Raw genomic sequence first — 24070 nt, forward strand, 5'->3', positions numbered from 1 at the left:
GTTATTTCAGAGGAAAAGTATGAGCCTTAATTTGACACTGGCCCTCAAAACCAGCTATATAGCTGGACCAAATCAGCATTTTCCTTTTATTTCCTTTAATTTTCCTTTTCTGTGTTGTCAAATTAGAAAAAAACAAAACAAAAAACCCAACAGCCTTTGTAACTGTTCATTTTACAGGTCTCTTTATTAGTCATTAACCACTTTTACTATATTCAGATATCACCTAGACTCAAACTCAGAGAGAAATGAAGGGATACAGTGTGCTCCTTATTTAAAGATGCACACACCACACCACAGCTGTGCATTTAGAAGGATACAGAAGTCTACTGAGCAACTATACCTTGTCTGGTGACATAAATAAAGCTTATAATGATAGAACTTGTCTGTTTACAGGTCTATAATGAACATATTTTACCTTTTTTTTAATTACTTAAGTCTTAATTGTTAAGGATAGCTTTGTGATGGAAGTGATGGATATGAGCACTCAATGGAAGTCCACACCTGAACAGTTTATCTCCATTTGTAAATGGATATAAAGTTATAAAACTGCTTAAACACCTGCCTGCAATAAACAAGCCAAGCACACAGGTGAAAAAATGGCTAGAATCTAAAAATAGCTGAATGATAGTAGTCTCTTCCTGTTTTCTTATGCAATGAATCTATAAAGTGACACTATGTTGAAGGACTGGAGCAAATTACTGGGTTTCAGGTGCATTCACTGAAATAATAGACATCTTTTTAAAAGATACTGCTTGCCAAACCCTTGGAAGCTACCAATGAGAATAATTTTGTAGAGCGAGTTTTATTTAAACTAAATCAGTTTAAATTCTTCTTTTTCTTTAAAAGGAAGTTTTTTTCAAACAAATAATTTCTTTATTTCTTTTCCTTTTCTTATTTCCTAAGTGATTCTAAAGCAACAATAATTTCTGGAAGGAAATTATTGTCTGGAAGGACAAACTTCAAGCTTAAATTATTCATTACTATAGAGAAAACAATAAAAAGCCTTGGTCCTTTAATAAAACCAGTGCAAATTATAAACTGACTTCAGAGATGTAAATGCTTCATACATTCAAATATCAGCACAACACTTATGGGGAATGGTTTCTGAACCCCTGCAAGTGTGCCTGACAGTGCTATGAACCTGAGCTCATCTTCATCCAGTCAGAGCACTAAATTCCTTTATCAAGGGACACAGATGTTTCCAAGTGACCTTTCTTTCTTGGCTGATTCTGTGCAACTTCAAAGCAAGAAACAATCACCTTTTAAACCTGGACAATCTACCAGAAGAACATAACAAACCAACAAGCTATCACTGTTGAAAAGCATGTAAATAATGACCTAACTATAAGGGAAGGTTTTTTCCAATCAAGAAAAGAAAGGGTAAAAAACAATTTTAAATCTACATTTAAAATCATGGCTTCCCCTTCCTCTCCCCACACAATTTGATCAGTGCTCTTATGCAAGTAACAAACCCATCAATCATAAGTTCTGCAAGTTAAAAATCATTAGAACTTCCACTTTATTCTTTTCACTTTCAGTCAGCATCTTGCATAAGGACATACTTTATTTGAAAAGGATTTTCTCAGACTTACCATATATATGAAAAGAGGCACAATGCTCTGCAATGCTCCCATATACTGTCCAAGAGCTACGTTAAATCTTTCAATATAAAGATCTGGAGGGCTGGCCTGCAAGAAACCATTAAAAAGTCAGGTTGTGATCTGAACAAGAGAAAGATCTGGAACAGCATGGGCTATGCTTTCATAGCAAACTCCAAAAAACTGCCACGTATTTGATACACTAAATCTACACAAAGCAAGCCACACATCATTCCAGAGTTTCTACTCTAACTCCCTACCCAAAAACCAGGGCTTTTGACAACTGGTTTTTGCCTAGAGCTGTGTCACTGCCCAGCAAAAGGTCCATTCAGTAAAAAATACAATATATACCTGCAACAAACTAGCATTTCACATAAGCAAAGAAAAACTTTATTCAAGACCAGACCTTTGTTTTGAAGGACTTATTTGTCACACCTAGAATCCATAACTAAATTTCAAGAAGTGCAGCAGTGAGTGCCCCAACCCCTCCATGGGCTTTTACTCCAAGATAGCAGAGCAGGGGGGCATTAAACTCCTATTTTGCATCCCAGCTGCTTGCATTGCAGCTCCAGGGAACACCACCCTTCACAGAAAACATTTCACTGGGTCACCTAGGGCAAGGTAAGTATTCAGGGTGTTGAGACCAAGGGACTACAAAGCAATGTGTTCAGACAGAGCTCCACATCTGGCATCCTGCACTCCTGATGAAAACCTCCTGCAGTGAATGCTCCAACACACAGCATGACCCTGGAGCCCCAAGAAAAACTTTACTGCACAAAACCTCAACGTGCCAACTTTACAACAGGCCTTGTAGATCCCACAGTGACAGCATTGCTATTTTCTGTGTTCTCAAAGAAGGAAACGAAGCTAAAAAGATCTATTCTGCAGCAAGCTAAGTGAAATGGAGAAGGGAATCAGAAAAATGGGAAGCTCTAATCACTGTTTCTTTCACATCTATTTACCTGGAGGGATGCAGGGGAGCTGCCTTGGAGCACTCAAGAGTGCACTTACACACCCAGGGATGGAAGAGGAGTTGGGGTAATATGTTCCTTCAGTATCCCTCCCTCCATCCCAACCCACCCACATACACAGCTCTGCCTCTGACCCAACTCCTCCTGCTTTCCCTGGTCTTTTCGGGAGAAAGGGTGGGTAGCTGCTCAAGTTTCTGCTGTTCATATATAGATACACACCCAGACACACCCAAGAACAGTGTCACTTGCTGACAACAAGCAAAATTCCCTTCCCTTGCACCATTTTCCTCTCTGACAGCACCAGGCCAGAAGAGGATGGAGAATGCAGCAATGCCCAAGATCTCACAAGAAGAAAAACAAAACCTCAAATATATTTCTAGAGCCAAAGCATCAGTCGTGTGAGAAAAACTCATGGTCAGCTGCACCTCAACCACCTTATCAGAACTGAAAGCTCTTATCTTCACAGAGCAGATTTTTCAGGTTCTGTACAGATATTCACCAGGGGCACTAAAAGAACAGTTAAAATTTTATGTTGACTTTTTGCTCTGTTAAGTATTCTAAACTCATAAAAGTAGGTTTATTTTCCCTTTAAACAAGCTTAATGAACACGTGGGTAGTTTTCACAGCAAACACCAATACAGAGCAGACATTTCAGAAAGGAAAGCAGAACTGGCAAAGGAATAAAGAGTGTTATTCCACATGCTGTTGCCAAAGGTTATATATGGTTATTCCTCATTTTGATCATAAGCTTTTAATCTTATTGCAGATGCAGTTCTCAGGGGTGGCCAAAAAATTTTAGTTCAAAATGCCAACAATGTATGAAAGTGGCTGTGAACTCCAAGGACTCCCTTTCATATATAGTTACATATATAATTGGTTGCAAATAGCATGCAATGAAATCTGCATTTCTAAGCAGTATGTATTCCTGCTTCACTCCTTTTTAACCTCAGCTTTAAATATGGTTAGACTCTGATTTGTAAAGACTTGGTATACAGCTTCCAAGATTAAAGAAGAAGGAAAATTCGACTTCAAAGAACATGTCAGACAAAAGGAGACCATTGCCTGACACACGGCACCACTCCTCCCTCACTGACAGTTTATACTTTCCATAAAATAAAAAAGCAAACAACTAAACCAACCAAAAAAACAAAATGAAAAAAAACCCAAAAAAACAGAGACAGTATATGGTTTAATCCCCTGAACAGACACCCAGCACTGGCATCCAGCCATTCTGCCACTCATTTTACAGGGGATGTTAAGGACTGATATCTTTTCTCTCCACTTAAAATGAAAACTCTGCTACCTTGTCTCACATTAAGAGGGTTTAAAAGTGAATAACAAGTGTACACTAAGCTGTCTCCTGAGAAGCACCTCAAGAAGGATACCTGGAAGCTGTTACCACCACCACTACCTTGCAACGAAAAGGAAAGCTGCTCTAGGTCAAGTCAAAAAAGCTAAGAAAAGTCAGGACAGCTTGAGGAGAAGCACTCATTAGTGTCAGGCACATATCAGACCTCAGCCTTAACCTCTGCACTGCACAGTCCCAGCGTGAACTGCTTTATGAGATGTTACCTTGCAGCTTTATTCCCCTGCATGTGTCTCATGTCAAGCCTCTGTGTCAAGACACTAAGAGGGAAGCAGATGCTACCCGACTCTGCTTGTTTCCAAAAAACTCCACTTGTAAACTAATGAAAAATACCCCAGCCAAAAAGCAACCAGTAACAATATTCTCATCTCTGAATCATCATAATCTGTGTGGAGAAAACAGAAGCATCTGTTTTCTGTTCATTAAGCAGGTTACTAGATGGTTGCTCAAAACTGCAAGGATGAATTCAATTAATATTTTGAGTACAGGAACTTCCCTCTATATCTCTACATTCACATTAATAAGACAATAGTTCCATAAACTACATTACCTCTATAAGCTAAAAAACACTATGCAGCACCAGATTCATGAGGAAACAGATGCTGATAAGATTCTTTTATGAAATGGCCATCATTAGAGTGGAGCCTCCATTTAAATGTAGGTTTCTTCAGCTATAGCTACTATTTAAAAAAAAACAGAATAAATACTTACTGATATTTTTCATTGTTGGTCCTAATCCAGATAAAATACAACATATATTCATCTGTTTTAACCACAGGGGAAGAGGTGGAACTAAGCATGACATTTACTTCTCATAAACCCCTAGAAAATATTAAGTTTTTAAATCCACTCTTACCTGGCCTGAAGGAGGTACTACAGAAACTATTCAAACTAAAATATACTGCTAGCCTAAGGTTAGCCAGGAAGGAAGAGGACCCTTCAACTCTTTCACTCCCCATTCTGAATCCTATCAAACTGTCAATCCAGTTGTTGTTTTGTTTGGGTTTTTTTAAGACACTGTGTATGAGGAGACAGCTTATATCCACTCCTCCATTTGCTCTCATCTACCACTCAATGTTAGGTACAGTTTTCCAGTAGCAAGCACAGAGTGCACTTGTCTACAAGGGGACTGAATGTTTGGTCACACTTCTAAAATTGTGACACAGTTGCAGTGCCTTCACATCTTCAGCTTGGTTTTGAGCTGAGTACCTCTTAGCAGAAAATACTATGGTGGCTGCTAAAAACTGGTGTTAAAGACATCCTTTAGTCTCTGTACATACCATAGTGGGCATCTCAGCAGCAAGAGAAATGAAAAGCAACAAGAAAACACGTTTGAGAAAAGATGACATGCAAAAACAAAAGCCATCAAACAAACCAAGCAACCACAGACCCAGTATTCTAAATCACCCTTCCCTTATTTGAAAGCTGGTATCTAGGAATTCCAGTCAATTTGTGGGAAAGAAATTGCATACATGAAAAAGATGTGGTTTTCTTCAGTTTGAGTATCATTCTCTGCCTGAACACACAAATGAAACCAGAAGCCATGCTGCTGGCTCAAGACAACTCAGAAATGGCTCAGAAGAAACACAGAGAGCAGATCTGAGTTACTCTGTCTATGACTGGTCCTCTGGCACAATCAGCAATATATTCAGGAATGCTTACATTCCTATGTTGAACTGGCAGTTCCATTTTCCTGGGAACATGCTCACTGCCAAAATGCCAGCATACATGCTGCAGCATCTTTCCCACGCCTGCCAAGTAAAAAGGGAGAATGGCTCTGACTACACAACTTAACCTGTTATTCATGTCAGTGGTCTGAACCCTTCAAAACAAGCTTTTGTTCTTTCTCAAGAAAAAGTAATTTGTTTACTTTGCCTTGCAGACAACTTATGTGATGCCCAGGGCTACCTCACTGGAGAAGGGTGCTATTAAAACTATTTTTTTTTTTAAAAAAACACAGACATCAAGGCAAAGTACAATTCATTCAAAGACTGACTGTGTCTTTCCATTGTGACATATTCTCCTGTAATTGTCACAGAACAGGGCAGCAGATGTAGCCCATGTTTTCCATTTCCATTCTGCATGTTGGTAAGACAAAAAGACATTGTATCTAAGGAACATCAAAACTCTTGTTTATTAGATGGAAATTTTCAAAACCTTTTCCGTCTAGTAAATACACACTCATTTGTGCTGTATGTACTTACATCTTTCTGTAATTATATCAGGGGCCCCAGTACCCAGTGGAGTTTGGCAAGCAACCAAAAATGACTGCAGAAACACAAGCCCTTTCAAAAAGCTTTCAAAATCTGCCAGTGAGGATGCTTTTCTCAGGTTAACTTGCTCATGACAATGTCATTTTTAATAGCAATTCTGGCAACGTGGTGATGTCTACACTCACCTCAAGCTAAAAGCCATCTTTTTGATGTCCACACATGAAGATGCACACATTTCCAACACTGTTGTTTTCTCCCATCTGAGTTCTAATACTGATCACTCATTTGGCCTGATTCAGTTCAGGATGATTCACAGCAGTAAAAAGCTTTTTCACACACAATTAAGCAATATTCTTCCAGCAAACCCCATGGATAAAAGTCTATGGCACTGGATGCTCAGGGTTATTTTTTCACCTCTAAATATTAGAGACCAGATCAATGGCCAGTCTGGATCTCTTCTTTAAAAAAACAGGCTTTTGATATTAAAAGACAATTACAGTTGCAGAAAGCAGTCACGATGTAAGATATTTAGTAAGAAAAGAATCAGGCAATGCAAGTTCTCCATTTCCATTTTTCACCTCCATTTCTCATATCTTCTATAGGCAGAAGATGAAGGAGAGAAAACTGCTTTCTATACAATGTGTTTCTCAAAAAAACATTGAAACTATGGAAGTTATTTCAGGGAATCAACTAATTTCTAATTGAAAAGAGTAAATTTGAATATTATTTCTATGCTATAAGAGAGGAGAAGAAGTGGTGGTGAAGAAGGCTTGCTGGTTCTCCTTTGGCTAGCAAGTCAGCCAATGCCCACACACAGTGTGATAAGAACAGGCTTCTTCACATGGATGGAGGAGGTAGCCTGGCCTCCCAGAAGTACATTACTGAAGTCTTACCATTAATCTAAGCTATCTGACTTGCTAAGTTTACTCAAAAAAAAGCCACAGATAATGCTGTTGCAAGTTCTATTTTACAGACTGGTATAACTGCCCACTTACAATATATAGAGATAATGTAATCACCAGCACACCTGGGAAGGAAACCAAAATATACATACAAAACAATCTGGGGTAAAATTACCTTAAAGCATAAATATAAAGGACTGCCATGAGGAGGTACCCAATACATAACTCTGCTCATGGTCAGGAGTTCAGATCTACTAGTCCCTCAAAGCATCACTTGAGGAGCTGGGGGTGTTCAGCCTGGAGAAGAGGCGGCTCAGGGGAGACCTCATCGCTCTCTACAACTCCCTGAAAGGAGGTTGGAGCCAGGGGGGGGCTGGGCTCTTTTGCCAAATGACTTTCAACAAGACAAGAGGGCATGGTCTTAAGTTGTGCCAGGAGAAGTTTAGGTTAGATATTAGAAAGAATTTCTTTACAGAGAGAGTGATCAGACATTGGAATGGGCTGCCCAGGGAAGTAGTGGATTCTCCATCCCTGGAGATATTTCAAAAGAGACTGGATGTGGCACTCAGTGCCATGGGCTGGGAACCGCAACGGTGGTTCAAGGGTTGGACTCGATGATCTCTGAGGTCCCTTCCAACCCAGCCAATTCTATGATTCTGTGATGCAGTTTTATACCATCAAAGCTCACAAGGTAGCTGTGACAGGTCACTTAAAACTTCCTGTTTGTACTCCTGACATCAGGAGAAACACTGGAAGTTAGACAACTGTGTCTAGAATACAAATAAGGAAGTTCAAAACCTAATCCAAAGACTGGAGTCAAGCATCTGTATTTATCAGATCAATGCTTCAGAGAATTAGGGCAGGAAACCACAGGCTCCTCACCACTAAATAGGAAAACTCCATATAATCAGAGAGGACCAGCAGAAGGTAAACACGAAATGAAGAAAGGAAAAGGCAAGGAAGGAACAGGTTGTCCCCAACAGATACTGCTGGGATATTTTTAAGAACAGATGGTGACTGACAGGGACATGATAGAAGGCACTCAGTTCCCAGAGAGCTGGCAGTCCTCAGAATAGCAGAATGACTTTTACAGTAATCTGACTCGAATGAGACTTCTTCCAAGGAAATAATAACTGAGAAAATATTTTCGTACACTGCTCTGAGTGGTTTGAGAGCTGACAAGACAGAAGGCTGAGAAATTGTGAGGACTTTCTGCATTGCACAGTAAAAACCCTAAATCTGCATGTCCTGAGGGTCACAGAGAAACCAGGAAAATTATCTAGCACACCAGTTTAGTCATGCTCATTATAAAAAAAATACACACCTACAGAAGTATCTCAAGACATAATAGAGGAGAAAATCCCCAAGCACCCTGAAATGGTCAAAAGCAGAAGTACACAAGCAGCAATTGGCTCTAAATTTAATCCAGTGCTTTCAGGTAGATGGAATTTAAGCAAGAAATACTGGAGGTTTAGCTCTGCTACTTCGGTTTGATTTAAAAAAGAACAATGCAAGCAAGCCAGTATTTATTTACTGGAAGACTGATTCTCCTTACTAATTTCAACAAACAAAAAAAGGCAACTTTTGTTATGGGTCAGCTCAATGCACTTTGATTGCCAGTGCTTAAAGCACTAACCAGTGTCATTTGCTGAAGAGATACTTAATGGCCAGAGTAATTGATTTTAAATTACTTTATCAGTGTGTAAGAATAAAGTAAACCAGAAATACCAGTGCCTAATGCAAATATTTTTCATTTTAAAAAGATGTATGTAATTTGAAAGCATAAGCCTGTGTATCCACCCTACCTCATACACCTGAATGACTCAGCACTTAGCCACAGGACAGCTATCATTATTTTAAACCACAACAGAATCAACTATGTTTCCAAAAAAAAAAAGCATCTTGGAAAAGTCATCTGTTGACTACAACATGTAGTAGGACATCTGTCATCCTACAGGCTTCACAGATCTCAAGACAACAGCAAACATGTGCATCTGTGCTTCCTGCAGCCATTAAGACACAAAATCCAAACTTCTGATCAACTCCAGAACTAGGGAAATTTAATTCTCAATCACTGGAAGCTCCATATGGTAAAACTCAGTCTTACTAATGCAGAGAAACTGGTCAGACATCAATTGCAAGCAGAGAAGGCAATCCTTGCTTAGAGCCTTCCTGTGACTGAAAGAGCCTGAAGAGAGGATCATTTACTTACACCCAGAGTTAGCAGGGAGCTGTAGATGTCTTGGGACAAAGAAGGCTCCATATCAAAGAGCTGATGGCCTGATAATAAGCATTTCATCTCATCTTAAGTGAACTGCTACTCAGCAGGCAACTTTTACTGCTCTTCACCCAAGGTCTAACACGCAGGGAACACAGCAGTCCACTCACATTTTCATATTATTTCTGCTACCACTGAAAGTTTGATGGGTTTTTTTTAGGTGGAGACAAACACCAACACCACACAAAGATCTTGTAGCCTGGAAGAGCAGAAGCCATAGAGGGGGAATAAAGAGAGTGTGCATTGCCCTGTGGGATCCAGGTGGCAGCATCCAAGACACTGAGTGCCCAATACTGCTGACTTCAGCTGAGGGAAAAAAGGAAAAAAAACAATAGAACAGGGAATTTCTGCAGTGAATGCCATGCAGAAAGAAGACAAACTCCAGTAAGGCTAGAACCATGTAAGAGCAATCTTGAGCAGCCCCCTGAGATGCTCCTGGTTTTACTATTTGGCATCTGATAGCTGTAGTGCTGCTGCTGAGTGGTTCTTGGAGGAAGCAGCTTGCTCTGGCATGCTGGTTAGATGCAGATATTCTGCAATCCACCTGCTATTAAACCATTGCACTTCCAGGCAAAGAAGTTGCTCAGCTTGTCCAGATTAAGACACTGCATTTGCCTGCCATTTCAGTTTTCATGATTATCTGCTTTCTGAGACAAGCCAACATTCATGCTTCTACTGGGCTACATTTGCATCTCTGCAGGTAAAAAAAAATTAATTATCTTGCATCAAGTTACATTCTGCCAGTTAAAAAGAACTCTGCAATTACATTAAATATCACTGGCAAATGAAATGAGTTTATGTCAGAGAAAGCAAAGCACAACATAACGTGCATTAAAAAGGATTTGCATATACAAGGCTTTTTTATAATTAGCCTGTGTGAACCCAAACCTCCCAAAGTGACCAACATTGACAAAGTAATTTGTTATTGCTAGGGTAAAGACCTAGCACCACATTTTCAGGATAAAAGCCAAATGACTACGTGTCAGCAAAATATATTCAGATAAAAAAAAGAAAAACAATAATCAGGATAATATATTGTCACAAAAGAATTTCTTAAGCAAAAATTTCATAACCCACAGTCACAGTTAGGGAGTTTTACTTCCAGCAACTCAAAATGAGGGATTTATCATCCAAAACCAAAATCACATTTATGTCATACAAAACTCTCATACTTCACTCAAAGATGGTATCATATTACAGCCCTCTTGCCACCTGCCACAAGGTGTGTCTAACCTATGTGTAAAAAATTCTGCAAGACAAAGATTGCATTCAGCAGTTGTCCCAATTCTTGCAACAGTTGGTGTTAAGATGGCAGCCTTGTTTTTAGGCAGAAGCACTTAATGCACCTTTGTGTTAAACTTTAATAGCAGCTGCCTCGTTTTGGAACTTTAGAGGAACCAATAGAGGATTACCACAGAGTAAAGAATCTGGGGTATTCCCAAATTCAAAGCAAAAATAATGCAGTTGACTACCATGGGATGTATCAGAAGAACTGGCCAAACCTGTACAGCTGCAATGATCCTCAGCTTTCACAAGAAGAAGCCAAATGTACAGGGTGCAGCAGTTCAGCAGAACCAAGGGAAGGTTTCATTTTAAACACTGTGTCCCAGCCATTTTGTACAGAACAGCAAGGCTGTCATTCCACAGGGAATAAACAAATTGCAAAAGAGAAAAGAAGCAAAACCTGGCTCAAGATAACCTAGATATTTTATAGTCAAAGACTGCCCCAAAGGCTGTACCCATTAAATGCAGGGTGCTTATTTTTCTTCATAAGAAAACCCACAGGAGAAAAAGAGTGAAACAAAAAGATTATAAGAACAGTCACAGTGCTATGAATTTTGATGGGAGAGCACATTTAGCCAGAAGTACCTGATGCAGTTAAAAGCAGTTCAGCTGCTCTGGACTGACAGAATTTACTTATCATACAGCAGTGAAGGAGCTGCTGTAGTTTAAGATTTCTTTGTCTTTGGCATCCCTACACAATGCATTACAAGTCAGTACCAAACTCAAAAATCAGTTAGGGAAGCAGCAGAAGCTGTAGGGAAATAAAACAGCACTGCTGCTACAGAAATGGTAATTTCAACAGTGTGTTAAGATTCTAACCTAAAAAAAAAATATTCACCAAGGAACACATATGAAAACAAACATGGATGAACAAATAAGATACAGAGAAGCATAGGGATATACAAGCTGTATGAGGACTGCTGTAAACCACTGACATCTAGAGATAGGCAAGAAAAATGCAGAACTGTAGCACAAAACTTTCATATGCAATAATTTCTACTTAATTCTTCACTATTTCTATTTAACTCTATTTAACAAGGAATTTTGTCCTTTAGATTTTCTCTTTTATGCTGCTCATGATACACAAGGACTATACAGAGTTTAGGTAGATTAACAGAGCAATGACTGACATCTGTGTCATGTGCTCAGACCAAGTTTGACTGAAGCCTCTACATCCCAGGTTATACTGCAGACTTCCTGTTCTCTCATCTTTGATTCTATATTACACATTCAAGTTTAGCCAATGCTCTCCACGTGGTTCAGATCTCCCAGGCTGATCAGTGTCATCCAACTGGACCTAGCAGTTGGTATTCGGACAGCCAGTTAATGAATGAAGTAGTCCACAATTTAGTGTAAATCCCCTCCATGGGCCATCTACATGCTCCTCTGATATAATCACAGATCCCAGGAAAGACAGAATTAGATTGTGCAGCTTCTTACCTGCAGCTCCTTTGAGACTCTCTCTAAGTGGTTAGTTATCTTTTTTATTAGGTCACTATACATCTGTTCCGAATGCTGCTGGCATACACACTTATACACACAACTGCAGAAACAAATATAGGAACAAACAATGAACTCACAACAGTTTGCAATGAAGGATAACAGACTTCAAATTATTTTGTCACAATTTAGAGGGTAACAGAGTTAACTGAATGATTCCCCAACTTTTCAAATCAGCCCTAAGCTTGAAATGAGCTCTAGCAGATGCTTGAGCCTCCTCTGGAAGTCCCAGTGTGTCTGTCCTGCTCCTCCCCAACCTTATTTTAATTTACAAGTTCTCCTAACAGTGGCTTTTGTATCTCCTATGTGAGTGAAATCTCCATTAAAATAAATAGGTTTAATGATTATATGCATATTTAGGGAAAAACCTTTTAAAATAAGGGATGACAAGAAGTCCTACAAGTTGCACCAAAACTGTGCAGGTATTTTAAAAAGAAATGGCCAAAGTTCCAAACTCACAGCCCCAAGCATGTTACTTACATTCTAAGAAAACCCTAAATTTTCATAATAAACAAAGATGGAGAGAAAGAACAAAAATCTTAAATTCTACATTCTGTGGCTTGTTTTAATGCTGGTCTTCAGCATCCCCTCTTGTTTTTTTTTTTTAAGAACATTTTATTGCTGCCATACTGCAATATAACAAATCTGGATTGTAAACACATTTACCACAATTGTAAAACAAATACACCTATTCCTTTCATCAAGTAGTTACATTAAGGTAGTGATCATCATCAGGCCTAACACCAACATTAGCACCAGCAGCTTTTACTTCCCTTGAGTGCTTTCATTCCCTGCAGACAGCATTTTGAAAGCTTACTGCCAAGAATTAAGAGGCACAAGGAATACTTCACTTGGTATCTTGGGCATCTCCCTACACTTCAGTTCTGCTCCCTTCTCCCTCCATCCCTCTGTATGGAGCACTGGGACCTGGAGCCACTTAGGCCAGGGACTGCTTCTAAGGATAGCTGCAACCAAACTAGCAAGGTCCAGAGCCCAAACTTGAATTCTTCAGGCTTTTAATAACACCAAAAGCCTGAAGTGTTGGTACAGCAACACTGTGTCTCTGTAGGGGAACTATGACATCCCAATTCTCTGCTGAGAAGGTCAGGGAACAACAAACCAACTGCAGAAAAGGGATTAAAAGAGCTGTAAGCTGTGGGCTATCAGAATTTTATAGTGCAAGTGAGAGGTTAGGCACCAGCTCCAAATCCTGGGGGTCCAAGACAGTGCTCTCATTCAATTACTGCCACCCTTGAAGTCGTCTGGAGGAAGGTTTTGCAAGCAAATTATCTCTAACTTTTTGAAGTTTGTAATTATTTATTCCTTTTGACGACTTCACAAGCCTCAAAACCACAGCATTCCCTCATCCCTATGCAAAGTCTACTCATTTAGCAAACCATGTTATTTCTTAAAAACCAAAAGACAGCCCACACTTCTATTAAATATTAAAAAAATAATTGAATATCTGTAGTTTGATATTATTTTAAAAACAGTCAAAATAGTCCTGTTTCTTTCACATGAACTCTACCAAAAGCAAATCCTATTTTGCAACAAGCAAGTGCAGAAGCCATTTTTGGTGTGATGAGGTAAAAGCAAAAAATACCAGTTTTCTTTGGATCAAAGTGTGAAACTCTGGTAAGAAAAGCCAGACTGGTTTTTGTTATCTCTTACAAACCAGCCAGCTGGGTAACACCAGCAAAAGCCCTATGTTTGCTTCATAACTAATCAGTATCCAGTCACTTCCACAGGTTGACCACTTCATTTGCAACGATGCAAATAACCTGAATTTTAAAGCATAAAATATTGCTGCATACAACATTGCTACTCCTACTTCTGCAGCACATTCTGTAGCCAAACACCAATCTTGACCTGTGCGTGTGGAGTGTGTGCATACTGTATTTGAACACTTCTATTTCAAGGTTTCTTCCCCATTTTCAAATCCTGCTTTCAGTTCCTGATTGTGGGCTGGGTCTGTGAATCATCCTTGCTCTGCTATAACCCAGAAGAAGTCAGCAGCTTGTTAGTGCTTCAGTGTAACCAAACACCTTAGGAAAAGAAAGACCCAAGCAGGATGTTAGAAGGTTCATGTGATCACAAGGATGAAGATCTGAGACCTGTAAGTTGTCCCAAAGAACAGCAATCTAGTTGTGGTGTACCTCAGTACAACCTCACTGTTCACATTTTCCTCACCTCAAAGCTTCCTTCACATCTCTCTGCCAATATATTTCACCCTTTTCATAGGAAATGACTCTGCACAGGCAGGCTTTGGACTCAAAGATGAAAACAGTTACTAATTAAACTCTGATACTTTATGGGTAAACTAATCCAGAGTAAATATCTGCATACACACCTTGGAAGTTACCTCCTAGCTCTCACTGCTGTGGAGCAGGCACCTAGAGTTACCACTGATCATGTCAAACACAGAAGTTTGGGTATCTAATCCTGAACCTTGATTCCTTTAGTCAATACAAAGACAATCAAAAAGGCTGTTGTATTTTCAGCTCAGTTTCACTGTAAAAAAAAAAATTAAAAAATAATCTGTAGCTGTTTCAACCACTTCAAAAAACACCCAATTTTGAAGACTAAGGAACCATCCCAAGGGGAGTGCAGAGGATCTAAACCTCAAGTCTGCTACAGACCTCCTCTAACACTCCAAGCAAGCACCATCATTAAATTCAACATAAAAAGTAGTTTTGCTTCCACCCTCTATCTACATTGTCTAGGTTGTAAGTCAAGAAAAGGGACACTATAAAAAAAAAAATTTAAAAAATCCAAACAACTCCTGGTTGGAAGAGGCTGTGTCAGAGTGAGGACATCCATAGGCATAATTTTTAAAAGAAAACTTAAAAAACTGACTAAGTATCTTTATCAGCAGCACTAAACTACAAACAATCTTCTGTTTTGGTAAAATACATGCAAAAGACAACTGGGCATTACAATACTGCCCCAAGTGTCACCTTGATAGAGAAGGATTATCTAGAAGAAACTTAAACCCCATTGAACATTTAACAAATAAAACTTTTGAGCAGTAAAAAGATGGCAAAGAGGATAAACTGCAGCTATCTGAAAACCCTGACTAGGTACAGCCCTACTCTGGATATTAAAGAATTAATTTTGCACACCTGTTCTTTACCAGGGATGACTATGGGGAGATGTTGGCTTAAGTCTTACTGACCCATGTTTGCACCCTGGAGATTCAAGATAGGAAAAGGATTTTGGTTATTTACCCTAAAGTTGGAAAATGTCTCTCCATTCAAATTTACCATCTCAATTATTTATACATCTGCTGACATCCAAGTTCTGACAACATCAGTTCCAAAATTTTGGAGAGAAAAAAGGAAATTTATTCAAGTTTTTAACTGGATTTAAAGAGGGAAGACTAAAAATCTCGCTCCAGTTCCCCAATCCAAAGTTTCAAACTGGAAGAGATGAAGTGGCTAAAAGCAAGCAAGCAAGAGGCCAGCAGAGCTGAAAGCTCCTGACAGCACCACAGGAAAGAAAAGGAAGACAGCAGTGCTAGTAGTTGTGTTGCTGGCAAGGGTCAGCAGTTTTACAAGCATCTTGGCCAGTAAATAAAGCAGCAGATGCTCAGTTTCCATCCCATTTACTAACAGGAGGGATCCCCACCACCAACAGAACAAAACTCCATTTTTAATCAGTCTCTTGGGAGACTGCTGGGCCTCCCACTGATTTAGCATTTTGGTTTGGAGCAGTTGTGTGGTTGTGAAGCAATCTCCTACCATGCCCACTATCTTAGTGTGCAGGGCAGTTCTGCTGTGTCACTAGATCCCTTTTAAAGCAAAGGAAACCACAGCACCAGGCCAGGTACAAACTAAATGTTCCCCAGAAAAGAATGGAGATAAAAAGACCTGAGTCTTGTGTCAGTCCTTCAGAGAGCCTCTAACTGCATGTGCAGTGGGAAGTCAGTCCAAATCTACCAAAGCACACAAATGACAGCTTATATGGATGGACCCTGTCACTCCTGTTCACTTCTGCACCAAATTGTTCCTATTTGACATGATCACATGAAGTACAAAGTCAAACACCTACCATGCCAGTCTCTTCTTCCCCTTTGAGGAAAAGGATGTTGAGACTTTAATACATTTCTTAATATAGCACACTGAGCAGCTGTGGTGGAGCTTACTTCCAAGTTTTTCAGCACTCATGCATTTTAATTCTTTAGTATTTATTCTTGTTAACATGTGAAGATATATCTATAATTCAATCATTCCAACCATTTAAACAATATTGTACTCCACATAACCTTGTCACTATTCCCATAAATACAAAATATGACATATGCATAGGCTGCAAGATAAGAAACATTTAAGTGTAAAGAAAAGGGGAAATTTAGTAATGTAGCAAATAAAAGGAATGTAGTTAAAATATCTCCTTACCTGTATATTTGTTCATAGGAGATAGGGATGTAGTCACCAGGACTCTGAGTTAAAAGCTGATCTATGGCACTGTCCAACTTTGGCCAATATGTGCTCTTATAGTCTTCAATTGTTATAACATTCATTACTACAAGGAAAAGAGAAAACTACATTTAGTAATGTCAGCTAAAAGATCAGAAGCAGGCAAATGCTCTGCAATTTCAGATCACACCAATAAGCTGGCCAAAACAATCTGAGAACAAGTCACTAAGATAACCTCTTCTAAAATTAAAGCCCAGGCTTGAATGTGTACTTTTTTATTTACAGAAAATAAAATGGAATCAGAAAAACTGACAAATCAGTCCTTGGATACTACTTAGGGGCCCAAGTTGCAGGGACAAACTCCTGAGAGTTCTAGCATGACAATACAGTATCAATCATTTAAAAATAAAGAGTATTTCAGTAGTTAGTTCAGATTAATTAATTCTACAACTTTGTGCAAGTCCAGAATCAGTAATTAACACTTGGTCTTCCCATGCAGGTGAACAAGACTTGGCTTTTGGAATACTCGTACCCAACAGATGTATTAACTTTTTATGTCTCAGCTGGGACCAGCAGTTTCCTTGGTCTAAAAACTGATGAGATTCCTTCTGCCTTCAACTGCAGTTAGGCTCAGAAGAAAATTTATTGAATTTATTACAGTTCCCCCTCTAGCAGGCATCATACTGCTCCTTTCCCAGATAAGAATCAACACTGGGAAGAAGAGGAGGTATTTTAAATAACTTTTCTCCATCACTCCCTGATTTTCCTCCTGAGCTTTCCAACTGCACCCTCTAAGCAAGCCACTTGCTGTGACTCCACAAACACACCAGAGTTTTAATATCTTTTCTCAAGGAAGATTTCTGAACCAACCATATGTGGCTTAGTTCCAACAGCAGCCACAGTAGAAGGGTAAGCACCTTCCCTGTAGAGATGTTCTTTACAGGACTACCTTGCTGGCTTGTCACACCAGCACAGCTTCACTGCAGCCACCCAAAAGAAAGCCCTCAGTAAGGTACACACATTTCATACCAAAACTGTCCAGCCCAAGAAATCCCCCCGTGGGTCAGGCTGTAAGGAACAGAGAATAAAGATAGTCCTCACCCCAAACAACCCAGTTTGAACACTGCACTGGAAAGACATTTTTTTGATAGGGCTGTGCTTTAAATACATGTGTAAATGCAGCTTGAGTGCTGGGTTTGAGGTGGAAGATTTCTGAAATGTTATTTTCATAAGGGGTTGAAAGGAGCCAGGTCAGTCATTTTAGGCAACATTATGAAGAACAGTTGTAGGGAAATACCAGTTAACAGTTATGGGGAAAAGAACAACATAAACAGCAAGTGTGAGATAAGTGTTTGAACACCATGTGTAAAAGCAGATATTGTAGATTCCTGTTCTGTGTCTTTTTTAGGGTTTTTTAGCCAGAAATTTTGCTGAGAAAAAAACATTAGTGCAGTACTTCTAGATGATGGGTGCATCACCTAACCAGCTGCTGGTTCACTTTTGCCTCAAACCTGTTACAGAAACAGATCCAGTTCACAGAGTACCAATTGCTGCAGGAGCCTGCCAGCTAAAACTATCACCCCACTTACTAACCAGTTGGTGCAGGTTACAGGTCCAGGTCCACAACTACAGGATGTAAGTTAACAAGTCCAACAAGTCAGCTTCCAGGAGGTAAAAATATTCCTGTAGTCAGGAACAGCTCAGCACCTGCCTGACAACAAAATTCACCCCTCATTCATCTCTCTGGATATTTCTCTCCCCTCACAAAGCACAGGCTCTGGGCAGATGTTCTCAGGAGCAGCTTCCATGCAGCAGCTTTAATATCCAGGCTTAAACTCAGCAGCAAGATTTGAGCACTTATATTACACTTTGTTACACCCCCAGAAAAAAATAAGCCAGGTCTCCACAGAACTATTCTGTTCTACAGAAAACATTAAGTCAGCAGAAATATTAGGCTAAGTCTTGATTTAAGATTCAGTGCATAATCACACCCACATCTGGTTTAACATATTAAATGAGCTCTCGTCAAGTAAGAATTGGGAAAACTGCAAAATGTTTTTTTAACAGGTTGCTGAGATGTCAATTTTTTTTGGTTGGTTGGTATTTTGGTTTGGTTTTTGTGGTTTTTTTGGCAATATGGAAAAAGAAAAATTGCAGAACAGAAGGTCTGCCCATTAAAAATGTTGCACAGGTAAAGCACCAAATGCTTTTATGAACAGCCTCAGGAGACTGGCAAAGGAAACACTGATGAGTTCAAAGTAACATTGTAGAAAAGCTTCATTTTTACTGAAAAGGCTCTTACAAATATTTCCACACTTCAGTTCTGAAACTAAGCCAACAATAATATTTATACAGTTAAGAGTCCAAGGAGAAAGCACTCACTGCTCATTTAGTGAACTACAATATTCACTATTAACTACTGAAGAATCACTATTTTTATTCTCCTAATCCAGAAAACTAATTATTTTTCAATAGCAGTAACTGTCACAAATAATTAACATCTTTTTTCCTGGCAGTGTTTACATACACAGACAAAAAGTAATGAATGCCCTAAAGAAGCACCCACTGATGACAAACTCAAGACAACCTCAAGACCATTGAAGGAAAGGAATGACACAAACCCTTCGAAAGAAAAAAGAGGCTGCCTTTATAGATACTTCTTTAATTTCTTACTTTTTCATCTTTTTAGGATGTCATTGTTAAATGTTTATCCCCCCCACACAGTAGGTATTTAGGATTTAAAAAGGATTTGTTCTATAGCCTCAGTTTCCAAACCACAGGGAAAAATGTCGTTTTCCTTTGTCTTAATTTATTAAGATTCTGAGAAGTGACACAGACATTTTGTACAGAGCATGCTAAAAATGCATGATTTTCTCCAGCTACAGCAGGTTTGGAGTGATAGAGAGAAGACAAAATATCAGACTGGACAGAGAAATCAGACTGAAATCAGATTTCTGGAGAAAGAAATCAGACTGATCAGCTGGATAGGAAGCAACTGTTTTCCAGAGAATGACAAAAAGCTTGACAAGTAAAGCTTGAGAAGCCACTGATGCTTTTCTATATACAGAAAAGTTCAAAAGAAAAACTGTTTAAGTCAAATGCAGCAGTGAAACCATTTAACTGAAAAAGAATATGCATGAGCTTCACATCATAACCTAGATATTTCAGTATCATAGCCATAACTGAAATACAGCCTCCTCCAAGGTACCAAATTCATTGGTGTCAACTTCAATCAGAAGAGTGGCAAAAAATCAGTAAGATTTTAAAACAAAAAGTCCAATAGCAGGCATATATCCACCATTAAACTGATCAGAAAAATTTACAAACACACATAGCTCAAAAAAAAAAAGTCATAAGCACAGAATGAGAACAGAATAATAACTTTTTAAAATATTAATTATACTGTTGTTTTTGTTATTCAGACAACTTAACCAGAAAAAATACTCAAAATATTTACTATGTTGACATATATTTTAAAAAAATTCTTCCTTTAAAATTATACCTAAAAAAGCAGGGGACAGAGAAGGAGAGTTAATCCAACCTGTCAGCAGACATCAGTCTGACAATTATCTGTCACTTATTCTGACAATAAAAACCAAAGAGAGCATGTAGGCATCTTTCAAAAGCTTTATTTCATCTCAGAAAGTGACATTTATGAAGCTTTCTGGCTTCATTAGCCTAAACCACTTTGTCAAAGTGTACAAACTCTTCAAGCAGCTGTCAGACAAACCTGCAGCCTTGCAGCTCTGCACTCTCCTTTCCCCCCTGTGTCTGTACACATTTACAGGACAGATTTTTCTACACCCCCCCAGCAACCTTATGAGTCTGCCCTATAGGTGCTTTCAATTCTGTTCTATTTTTATGACATGTTTCTCAGCCTGCATGAAAGCTGGTTAGGAAAAACGTTAAACATTTACCTCATCCATTTGCCTACACATTGCACTGAGCTATGTCATACACCAGGACAGTCACTGCTTTAATTCCATGCCAACACTCACTGCCACATGTGCTCATCCTGCAATTACTGCTATAGAAGAGTTTTGTTTCAAGTATTAAAAGTTCTTCCTCTTCTCTTCTCCCTTACGGTCTTTGAAGAATACTTTTCATAACACTACTGCTTTATAAATCTGTAACTATGACTGAAACTGATCAACTGGGAATAAAGAGTTGGTTATAAGAAAACTTTTCATGTTGTTATAAACTTAAGTTGCTTTAACTAGAAGAAAAGCTATTAAAAGCACTATGTACTATTGTATCCAATTTCTGTCCTCAGTTCCACCAAAATATCAAGGAAGGAGAAACAGATTTAAGCCCTTCCAAAGATTTTAAAGGTTTTCCATCTAATCTTCTTCCTCCATTATTTTACCAGCTAAATTAGACCAAAAAAGGCCCACAAGACAACTTCAGCCTCCAACTACAAACATGAACAAAACCAGCACACTGCAAGTAATCAAGTACTGGAAGACAGGCACTGGACCTTTTGTTTTGGATGAAAGAATCAGGAGGGAGAGACCTATCTGAATGCCAGAGGAACTCCAACTTATCACAGGTGACACCCCTATTTTTTGAAGGCCACCTGTAGGATAACCTTTCTAAGACCAGCCTCTCCATCCTGAAGCAAGCAAGGCATGAGTCCTTGTTTGTTTGACTGCAAGAAGTTCTCCATGCAGCAGAGAAGACAACTGTGCTATCAGCTTCTCTATACCCGTTCTGCCATCACTCAGATGGAGCAGGGAGGAGGGGATCTGGCACACAATACCTCCCTAATCATTGCCCACTTTCACCAAAAGTGACCTTTCTACCTTTTTCTGTACATGAAAATTAAGCAGAGGAGATTACAGGATCCTCTGTCAGAGCCAGGATGAGAACACGCAGGATCCCACTCAGCTTCTGTATTTACTCAGTCCATACCTCTTCACTGGGTTTGCTCTGTTCATAGAAAAATACTGTCAAAACTAACCAAAACACAAAGATGCCAAAAGTTCTAATGAACTTAATTCAGACAATTTTGTTCTTCACTGGAATTTTAATTTTCTATTAAACAATACTTAACATTAGTAAGGCAGACACTGTGATCGGATACCAATGCTGGAGAAGTGAAAACAAGAACTCAAAAACCACACCTTAAGCAACCTCACACAAAGCTGCTGCTTCTCCCCCTCAGAGATTAACAACAAAAATCACCTTCCAATTTGGTGAGGATCCAGCCTGAAAACCATTTTTCATTCTGAAGTTGAAGGGAGAAGCAAGACTCTGGATTGGGAACTCAAGAGCTTAGTTTAGCAAGGCTGAGCAAACATTTCATTTCAATTGTCTCAAGTGTTTTCAAGCCACCTCAAGATACCTGAAGCCCTGACAAGCAAGGCAGGCAAGGAGCCAGAGAGCTCACAGAGTCTGGGAGCCTCAACTTCAAAGCAGCCAGGCTTGGCAATGTGCCTGCTGCCAGGAAATCCAGGGATCCCAAAGCCTGGACTTCAAGGTTCTGATGGGCTCTGGAGCTGAGCTGCTGAGGAGTTAGTTGGGCAAATGAGCTGGGCTAGGGAAAGGGCTGAAATAAGGCGAAAAAAAAAAAAAAAAAAGAAAAGAAAAGAAAAAAAAAAAAAAAAAAAAAAAAAAAAAAAGAAAAAAAAAAAAAGGCATGCTTCCCATCAGAATTTCATCATGGCAGCTACATAGTTACACTTCCAGGAATCCTTTTAACTGGCCAAATCCAAGTTTTCCAACGGTTATTAGAGAAAAGGGCACATTTCCCCAGAGACCCAACTTCTGGAAATGAAAGTAGCATTGAAATGCACAGTAAACAACCTTCCCTTCCTTCAACCTTAGCCCAGCAATAACAACAGGAAAAAAACCTGCCAGTTCTGGTAAAAGCTACAAGTAAAAGATCTTTTGAAAATAATTTTTTTCTTCTTTTTTTTGGGAGGGGGGGAAGTTTGTAAATTCATCTCCAGCTGTTGTCACCAGACCTCTGCAGACTCAAATCCCACCCAGGGGCTCTGCACCCTCAGCGATCTGACACAGGTTCCAGACACATCTTTTGGGCTTTCCAGGCTGACAGGAAGAATCTTCAGGACAAGACAACCTGAGCTGAAAGCCTCAGGAGAAGCAGCAGTGCCTCTGAGCTGCCTCCATCGGCTCCTCTGCCAAACCCACCGCATCCCCTGCCCGGGACAGGGCAGCAGCCAGGATGGGGTGAGCGCTAAAAAAAGGGGATTTTCCCCTTCTAAGGCACCTTAACCCAATGGATTTCTCTTTAAGAAGCCTTTGGGATCAAGACCTTCAAACGGGACCTGCCGTGAGTCAGACCCAGCACCAACCCGAGAGGAGAAAGCAGTTGGGGGTGAGGAGGGAGCGGGTACCGGGGACTGAACCACCCGCCCCCGGCTCCCCAAAGTGTCCCGGGGCGAGGGGCAGGGAGGTCACTCACGGAACTTGGAGGTGGAAGCGTTGATGTTGATGGCGGCAGCGATGGCTCCAGCTCCCCCCTTCCCCGCCGGGCCCCCCGGCTCGCAGCCCCGCAGCAAACCATTGGCTTCGGGCCCGGCGGAGAGTTCGGGCCCGGCCGTGGGCCCGGCGGCGGTACCGCGCAGGAGGCGATCACCGAGCTGGGGCAGGTGCCTCCCGTAGCCGCCGGCGCCCCAGTTGTTGTGGTTCTGATCGTCCATCATGGCCTCGCAGCAGCCGCCGCCTCCGCCGCCCTCCTCCTCCATGCTCTCCTCCTCCATGGCGGCTGCCGGCGCGGCGGGGACCGGGGCGGGGACCGGGGCGGGGGCTCAGCGCCCACCGCCCATGGCGGGGCTCTCACCGCCGCACGGCTCCGGGCAGGGTCCCCTGCCGCCAGCCCAGCCCAACCCAGCCCGGCCCAGGTTCCGTTCGTACCGCACGACACTTTGCGGCGGGCGGGACCGGAGACACCGGAGCGCTGAGCATGCTGGGGGTTGTAGTCCTGCGGAGCGGAGCCGCCACTGGCTGCAGAGCGGGGACCGCCGGCCCTGTCAGGAGGAGGAGAAGGAGGTGGAGGGGAGTGGGGTCACCTCTGGGGTGCTTTCAAAGCCCAAGGGTTAATATTGAGCCGGGAGGTTCCGACACGTCCACGCAGCTGAGGGGTGATGCTCCGGGCTGCCCGACCCACGGCTGGTGCCGGCGTTCCGTCCTCGTCCCGGTGTGCATCCCCCTCTAGCGGGAACGGGCTCCGCAGGCAACCAGGGGAAAAAAGGCAAAATCCCCGTTGGAAAAACGCTTAAAGAGAGCTGGGAAGAGCCTGCGCAGCCTTGCTAGGGGACAGGGTTTCCTTCCTCCTGTTAGGTGGGGAAGTCTGCGCGAATAACATATAAAACTCTTTTGTCAGTGAACAACGCAACATTTAACAATTTTTTTGATGTCTTAGTTGCCTTCTGGGGTATTTTCCTCAGGTTTCCAGCTGGCTTCTTCATTTGCACCTGGTTACTGGGATGGGAGAAGGGAAGTGAATAGTGGGTTTTTACTGGAAGTAAATTGTCACTGTGGGGGGGGTTGCTCTTGCTTGGCAAACAAACAAAAA

At 40.7% G+C, this 24070-nt stretch overlaps 1 protein-coding gene across 1 annotated transcript in view; it reads right to left on the reverse strand.

The window, feature by feature from the left end:
* Positions 1-23354, reverse strand: part of CACUL1 (CDK2 associated cullin domain 1) — a 46720-nt gene extending 23366 nt beyond the window's left edge. The window contains exons 1-4 of the mRNA XM_008494967.2: positions 22958-23354; positions 16510-16636; positions 12053-12155; positions 1593-1688 (exon numbers count right to left, since the gene is read on the reverse strand). Of these exons, the coding sequence (XP_008493189.2) occupies positions 1593-1688; positions 12053-12155; positions 16510-16636; positions 22958-23255 (624 nt within the window). The 5' untranslated portion in view covers positions 23256-23354. The remainder of the gene's footprint in view (positions 1-1592; positions 1689-12052; positions 12156-16509; positions 16637-22957) is intronic.
* Positions 23355-24070: the final 716 nt, after the last annotated feature.

This window comes from Calypte anna, chromosome 6 (genome assembly GCF_003957555.1).
Source record: "Calypte anna isolate BGI_N300 chromosome 6, bCalAnn1_v1.p, whole genome shotgun sequence".
Classification (NCBI taxonomy): domain Eukaryota; kingdom Metazoa; phylum Chordata; class Aves; order Apodiformes; family Trochilidae; genus Calypte; species Calypte anna.